An 8,119-nucleotide genomic window follows, 5' to 3' on the forward strand; every position below is an offset into this window, starting at 1 on the left:
GAAATTTTCAAACCATTTTCTGAATTTTTATTTTAGGCCTGTTTGACTTCTTGGGATAGTGAGGGCCTGACTGTAACAAATGCTGTTTATTTGCATGTTAGAAGTGATGCATGGCTAAAACTGGGGAGAGGAAGTACTAAACTTGAATAATCAGAGCGCAGAAGGCCCTGCTCCTGGAAGCAGTTGGGCTGATTAATCATTCAGGGGGTGTAGCCAGTAAGCGGAGTCGGCGCGGCTGCGTGGGGAGGACTGATTATTCTTTATCTGGAGCTCAAGCTTTTCCCACAGGAAGGCGAGGGCACAGAGGTCCTCAAAGTAAAGAAAAAGGAATTTGAATGAGAAACACAGACTATAAAAGGGGGCAGTACCTAAGCAGTCATCTAGCCCAGAGAGCAGTTTATCTCAGAGCTAAACACGACTGACAGAGATATTAATAGACTAGTTTAGAACAAGGTGACCTGCTCCATGGGAGACCTACAATCAAACCAGGCCTGGAAGGGTGCAGGATGAAGTGTCCCTCCCACACAGGAGACAGTTCAGGAACTGCAAAAGCAGTCTGAAGACTTACTAAGACACTGAGACCAAAATAGAAAGAATACACACGCACACAGAAATGATCTCACCTTCTTCAGAACGTTCCTCAATGAGGCCCGCTTTATCCCATTAAAGACTGCATCTCCTGATCTCTCTCATCCTGCTCTATTTTTTTCATAGCCTTATTTGCTCTTTTAATTAGTTAAGCAATTAAGTTTCTTTTTTTATTGTCTCTCTCCTTCCACTAAAATGTAAACTCCATGAGGTCAGGGGTTTTTGTCTTACCGTCACCAATAGATACAAAACAGACTTGAACTGTCCCTGGCACAAGAGGTGTTCAATAAATATTTGCTAAATGAATGGGTGTGCTAAACACCCCTGTGAGTGTTGGTGCAAAACGAAACATTCTGTTCTTTCTACCAAGTTAAATGGTACATCTTTAACTTGCCCTAAATTTATCCCTGGTTTCAAGGATGCTTGTCGTTCTAATATACCAGCTGTCTTAGTCTGTTTGGGCATCTGCAAGAAAAGTACCATAGACCGAGTGGCTTAAACAACAAACATTTATTTCTCAGTTCTGGAGGACGGGGAGTCCAAGATCAAGGCACCTGCAAATTCATTGTCTGCTGGGGGCTTGTTTCTTGGCTAACAGGGTGACGGTCTTCTCATCATGTCCTCTCATGGCAGAAAAGGAGTGGGTGAGCTCTCCAAGGTCTCTTTTATAAGGGAACTAATCCCATTTATAAGGGCTCCACCCTCATGACCTAATTACTTCTCAAAAGACCCCAACTCCTAATACCATCACATCAGGGGTTATGATTTCACCATATAAATTTGGGGGGACAGATTCAGTCCCTTGTATCAACAGCAAAATCTGTTTAAATTTATATCACATTATTGATGATTTCATATACCTTCTGCATTCTCAGCTTTCCCAGATTTGAAATATCTAATCACTCTGTGCATTTCCCCCTCCCCCTCCTCCCTGGCCTTTCCACACTCTATTAACATTATCTCTTGTCTTCTTGGTCTGCACTGCACTCACTCTCACTGTCCCCCGCTCCTAGACTGTGAGTCCCTTGTGAGTGGGGACCACCTATAGCCACTCAAAATAATTTTTAAGTAATGCTTTTTGATCTCCCCTTGCACAGTAGTCAAGATTAATAGGAGTAGCAATAGTTAGTGAGTTGGTTTACAAAATGTTTTCCCATTGATCATCCTCAAAGCGGTCCTGTGAGGTAGAGTTAGGCCCAATTATGTTCTCCCAAAGCGGAGAAGACCCTGAGGTGCAGAGAAATTCAGGGGCTTGTTTAAAATCATATCAGTAGGAAGCTGTTAGGAATTAGGGCTTTAGTCCAGACTATCTGACTCAAAATCTTGAACACTTTATGCTATTCCTTTGATAATGTTATTCTAGTTGCCCATTTCTGAATCTGATTCTATATTACTGAAATTCAGTGTCTAGAACTATGTATAGTCCAAAGTTAGAGAATATTTCCTTTTTTTCTTTCAACATTCTTTTCCCACCTATATTTTACTGGATTTGTTTTAGCTACTCTGGTTTATTATTGAACCAGTATCTCTCTAGAGAGCAGTATTCAGTCTCTCCTTTTTGACTTTATATTCTGAGTTATTAATCAGTAAGAAAATTAAAATGTTTCCTTAAGGGCATCTCTCCAGATTTAGTGAAAATCTTCCTGTTTGTTCGCACAAACTTGAAAGTTCCTCCTGTGATTTAACCTTACTGGCTCAGCATTTCACTAGTGAAAAAAATGCTATCTGCATATTTCAATATTTCACTATGCTTTTACTATGACAATAATTTATGATAAATTTAAGATAAGTCATGCACTGATCGCGGAAGAATAATACTGTCTAGACTTCTCCATTCAGAGCGCATTAATCCTTTCCTCTTGTTACTGCCTCTAACCTGTTCCCATTTCTTTCCCTCCTTCTCTCCCTTCCTTCCTTCCTTCTTTCCTTTTTCTTTCTTTTCGTTCTCTCTCTTTCTTTTTTTATTTTTTTACTTTTTGAGACAGAGTCTCACTCTGTTGCCTACACTAGAGTGCAGTGGCATCATCATAGCTCACTGCAACCTCCAACTCCTGGGCTCAAGTGATCCTCCTGCCTCAGCCTTCCAAGTAGCTGGAACTACAGGCAGGTGTCACCATGCCCAGCTAATTTTTCTGTTTTTTTGTAGAGACAGGGTCTCACTCTTGCTCATCCTCTTTAAACTTCATCTTCCTCGCCTGTGAAATGGAGATAATAATAGTACCTACCTCACATAACGCAGTGCCTTGCTTACGATGAATGTTAGAAAATGCTAGCAGCTATTTTACACACGATTGTTATTACTGATATTAAAAAATGATTAAATACTTAACTGTCAGTTCTTATATACCTTCATGACAGCCACTGCTGCTCTCCTAACTGTGTCTATTGCTTGTACAGAAAACAGAACATATATCTTTACGAGAAAAAGGAAGCCTTGTGTAAGATTGTGGTGCAAAGCCACTTATATTGTGACGCTTAAGTGTCAAAATCTTGGGGGTAAACCATATTCACTTATCCAAATTATCTTAGAAATTGTGAAATGTTTTTTTTTAAGGCATGGACACCTGTCTAGAAATAATTTAAGAGTCTTCTGACACAATATCTAGGGTCGTTTGGGTATTATTTCCTATTCCAGGTTTTATTTGGTATCGAAAGATGAGATTTGGTTATGATTTTCCTTTTAGACATCTTGCAAAGATATCAGGAACTTGAGGCAAATTATAGCTTAAATTTCAAAATGAAGGTCAATAATTTCTTTCAAGACAGAAACTTAAATGATTAAGATAGTTTTTTCTATTTTTTTCTGCCAATTAGCAATAAAACAGATGAAAAATCTAAAGAAGTGATTATCCAATTACATCCTCAGAAAGGCAACTGCGATCATCCTCAAAGTCTGCAAACAAATCAAGAGAAGAGCAGGTACCTAGACATACACTTCAAATTCAAAATGTTTCCAACAATTCAAATATTAAAAATGTTAAGGGGATTTGAATAGGATCTTACACTAGGTAGGTCATTGATACCAAAGAAGTTAGAAAGTACTTCAGGAGGTAGAAATTCCTTTGTTTTTTTCCCCTTGGATTACTGTTATTTACCATGATTTTGGGCGATGACTCTGCTGGTGCTGTGCACAGGCACTGTGTGTTCAAAGCATTCCTGTACTTCTGTGTACCCATATGCTGTGAGCCTTCGAGAATAGCATGTTTTTCTTTTTCTTGTGGAACCCAAACACTTGCTGCCTGGGTGCACCTCCAAGTCATCCAACTTCCTTTAAAATGCGCAGGGTCTCTTAATGGTCCTCCAGAGACTTCTATTTTGCCTCCCTGTGCCTTGCCGCCTCCTTCGTTTCTGACTTTCACTGACTTCTCTACTTCACTTGGCCTCACGTGGCTCTCTTCAATCTGTCCCCCTCCACTTGGGCTTATTTCAGTATCTACCCCTGCATTCTGCCAACTCAAGGCAGCCTTCCCGCAAGCTGTTGCATAGTACATGTTTGCTAAAGGTGTGGGGCAAAGAAGGAAATTAAACCACAACGGAAAGTGGCATGCAACAAAAAACTGAATATTAGAAATCACTGGACCAAAAAGCTACTAGCTCTACTAGGGATCGGAAAACTACTATCTGTGAGTCAAATCTCGTTGGCCACTTGATTTTATAAACAATGCTTTACTGGGATACAGCCACACCCATTCATTTACCTATTGTTTGTGGTTGCTTTTGCACTACAACAGAGTTGAGCAGTTGCAACAGAGAGCCAGAAACTGCATGGCCCCTAAAGCCAAAACCTTTACTATCTGGCCTTTTAGTGGAAGAATGTGGTAACCCCTGAACCATATCCTACTATGAGGAATTTCTCACTGGCTAGTCCTCCCTTGAGCCTTGGCTTTCCATCCTTTTCCCAGGCCTCTTTCTCTTTAGATGCCCCTCCCTTTTGCTCAAATCTTTACTGCATTCTCAGGGTACCTCATTTGACTATTGGGCTTCTTGCAAATTCAAAACTCAATTTTTTTTTTTTTTTTTTATCATACAGAGCAATTCATTTGGTTCTTGCTCACTCTGGCTATGCCCAGGAATTCTAAAATTTCCTGACCATAGGTATCCAGGACACTTTCAGAAACAATATCACCACCATATGCCCTAGAAAGGAATTAGGCCGCTCCTATAGAAAGTGGAAGCAAAAGTATCACATTCATTACTAAATTTCTTTTTATGTCCTACCTCTTTCTTGTATCAATGTGCATTAATCTAAACTGGGCATGTTATACCTGCATACATGTCAGAAATCCTAAATTTAACAGAGAATAGTAGAAGAGGCCACAGAAAAGGTAAGGGGCTGGGAAAGGCATTTTTATAGTTAAGCAAGATATAAGTATAGGCAATTCAAATTTTTCCAAACAAAGCAAATACAGGTCATGTCCTATTTTCTTCTGTAATAGAAATGAATTTGCAATGACCTGTTTAGTATCTGGTTTCCTAGTCACTTTGCTTCTATCTTATGGCTTATTTTTCATTACTGTTTGTGAAAATAAATGAAATAGGCATTGCTTTTATAAAAATTCAGAACTGATATTTTACTTTTTAATAATCATTTCATCTGATCCTTCTTCAAATGGGCACTCATGTGTGCCTTGGGGATGCCTGGTTAATATACCAAGGGGAAATATGAAAGTCACGAGATGAAACTGGCATGGTTTCCTAGGAGAATATCTTTTCTAATGTTAATCCAATAGTTCCAAGGAAAATAGCATTATTTCTATATTAACACAAATACATATATAAGGGAACAAAAGGCAAATAATGCAGGAGATTTTAAGATAAAATAAGATAGATAATATCATGCTTTCCGGGGTGCTTTAACTTATGCCTGCAAGGTTCTTAGATGAGGCATCCATTCTCCTTTACTATTGGGGTGCTCTGAGGGGGAAGTTGTGCAGAACTGATTCAAAGCCAGCTGTGTTGCCACCAAGTATAAACGGACAAAATAACAGCAGACTGTAAGGGTAATGATTATTTTTTATAAGAGTTCATTTTTAAAATATTCCACAGTACTAAGTAATTTGATTTTGCCTCATTCTTGGCAGGTAACCTGCTCAGAACACTTTTCAACTTGATTCCTATCTAAATTTCTTTAACCCAGCTCAGAATTCACTCACCCAAGGAGCTTTCCCAAACAACTCCAGTCCAAAATTATGACTCTCTTTGAAACTCACACTTCTGGACTGTACCATTTTTAAAATGAATTGTTTTCTTTTAAGAGTAATACAAGCTTATTATTAAAAAGAGGAAATAGAGAAAAATATAAAATATATAAAAATTACCTATAATAACCTCCACACAGTAGTTAGCATTCTTAAGCTTCTTCGCATATAATTTTCCGTTTGAGATTATATTGATTGTACAATATTAAATCCTACTTTTTTTACCGAATGACAAATATTTTTCCCACTGTTAAAACTGTATATAAACATACCTCATAGTATTTGACATTTCATGTGTTGTATTTTGCCTATTAACTCTAATGCATTCATCTATTAATACTTGACGTTTATTCTTCATTCATTAACCACTTATTGTGTACCATACATTGTGATTTAGGTGTTTTCTTTCCCATGCTAAATTATTAATTCTTGTAAGTAGAGACCATTTTTTTAAATTTCCAAAACCCTCTAAGTATAGTGAATTTAAATGAGAAATGTTCAGTAAATACTTGAGAATGAATTCATCAAAATTTCACTTATTCTCAACTTTTTGGAAACATTCTTTTACATAAAAGTCCACCTCAAATTGTGTACATTGACTACTGATTCCCTTTTAATAGAAAGGTAGGATGTCCTTAATAATTTTGTCACAAATTTCCCTTTTAAGATTGGGATTTTTATCACAGTGTTCCACGGGAACAAGGTTAATCATTTGTGGCAAAATATGGTAGGTGAGGAATGAGTTAGAGTCTGTGCCAGGCGTAAGAGCTGTGCAGCCGGACCAGGTGCCGGGGTGGAGTGGGTGACACAGTTAAAGAGGCAGGCTGCAAATACACAGGCGTGTGTGGAAGGACATGAGAGTGCTTGGAGGAGATGCAGGTAACAGGTGGTATCGGGAAGTCTTGTGAGATAGAGAATAATGATAAGGAATCAGGCGGCTGTCATAAGGGGAGGTCAGGTGAGCTGGTGGGCTGGGGTTTGTCCACCGGTGGAAGGACTCCATTCCTGGCCTTGAGAAGAGAGGCTCCAGTATGGCCAGAGAAGCAGTCAGGTATCCCATACTGAGTACACGACCCTAGCTCATTCTTGACTGTAATTAGAAGAGGACAGGCTTTCTGAAGCTGACCCTCCTCTAAAACTACCAGCTCCTATTTCTGCTCCCTGATACTACCTTGGTTCAGAAGAGACTCAAAAAATACCTTTTTGTGTTATGAGTGACCTGTATGTTTTCTGGGAACCAGGCTCGTTTTATTTAGTTGCTCAACTCTGAGAATACTTTTTTCTTTGACAAAAGAAAAAAGGAAAGGGTCAAGTTACTCATTAATCTTTTACCTACTCAGTGTCTCACTTTATGCCATACTTTCTTGTGCCCTACACAGCAATCGCCACAGAGGGCGATAAATATTTCTAATAACCTTGTCATTTATATGTAATGCTAGCATGATTATCAGCATATAAATTCTGAGTAGTTCAGTTGGCGATCGTGCTGTTATAAAAATAAACATATCCTGCTATTTCAGTGTCCTTGCCTGACAAAGTATGCTATGAAGCCGGGAACACCTTGAATGAAATGTTGGTTGGAAAGGAGCCAATTCATTTCAACAGAGTAAGATCTGAGAGTCATAATGTCGTTGAAGTGAATTCACAGAGATGACGTGTACTTGAAGATGCTGAACCTCTCCCAGCATCTAGCGAAGCTCCTTCTTCTTTAGGCCACTTTCTTGTGATACCCTCACCCTCTGTCCTCACGCTAAAAGCACGCATCATCTAGTCAGGAGAAATTCTACAGTTAGGATACAGAACACAGTTTGGATTACTTAAAGGAAAACGGTGTCGCCTAGGATTTCTGGTTTACAAGTTTGTCATTTTTCCTTATTTTAAAATATTCATAATATGGAATGGCTTCATTAAGGAGAATTGGAAAATCCAGGAAGATATGAAAAATAAATATGTCACATATAATTATACTACCTAGTGATAACCACTGTTAATAAATTTATTTTCTGCCAATCTTTTTTCATATGTTTCTTTACATATATTACATATATATCTCCTTTTTTCTTAGTTTGCTTTTATTTTATAGAGCAGAACCCACTTCTTTTAAACAGATTGGAATAAGATGTATGCTATATCAGTTTTTACTTTCTCTAGGGAAGAAAAGTAATTTCTGTTTACCTAAAAGGCATTAAATGATTATGGGGGGAATGGTAGAGATGACTCAAGAGAAAAAAATTAAGCTTTGGATATTTCCTAAGCTCTATTTAAAAGCACTTTGTACTATATTCTGCATAAGAAACATACTAAAAATTAAAAGAATAATTGTTATTTTAAAA

The 8,119-nt window shown here is 38.1% G+C and overlaps 1 protein-coding gene across 2 annotated transcripts in view; it reads left to right on the forward strand.

Moving 5' to 3' along the window:
• The window catches only part of CR1 (complement C3b/C4b receptor 1 (Knops blood group)), a 68,539-nt gene extending 60,743 nt beyond the window's left edge, over window positions 1–7,796 (forward strand). Inside the window, exons 30-31 of one of the 2 annotated variants that reach the window (XM_045536119.1) lie at window positions 3,403–3,507; window positions 7,307–7,796. In XM_045536119.1, the coding sequence (XP_045392075.1) occupies window positions 3,403–3,507; window positions 7,307–7,319 (118 nt within the window). In that variant the 3' untranslated portion in view covers window positions 7,320–7,796. The remainder of the gene's footprint in view (window positions 1–3,402; window positions 3,508–7,306) is intronic. The other variant, XM_045536118.1, reaches the window with a different exon arrangement.
• Window positions 7,797–8,119: the final 323 nt, after the last annotated feature.

This window comes from Lemur catta, chromosome 23 (assembly GCF_020740605.2).
Source record: "Lemur catta isolate mLemCat1 chromosome 23, mLemCat1.pri, whole genome shotgun sequence".
NCBI classification, from domain to species: Eukaryota; Metazoa; Chordata; class Mammalia; order Primates; family Lemuridae; genus Lemur; species Lemur catta.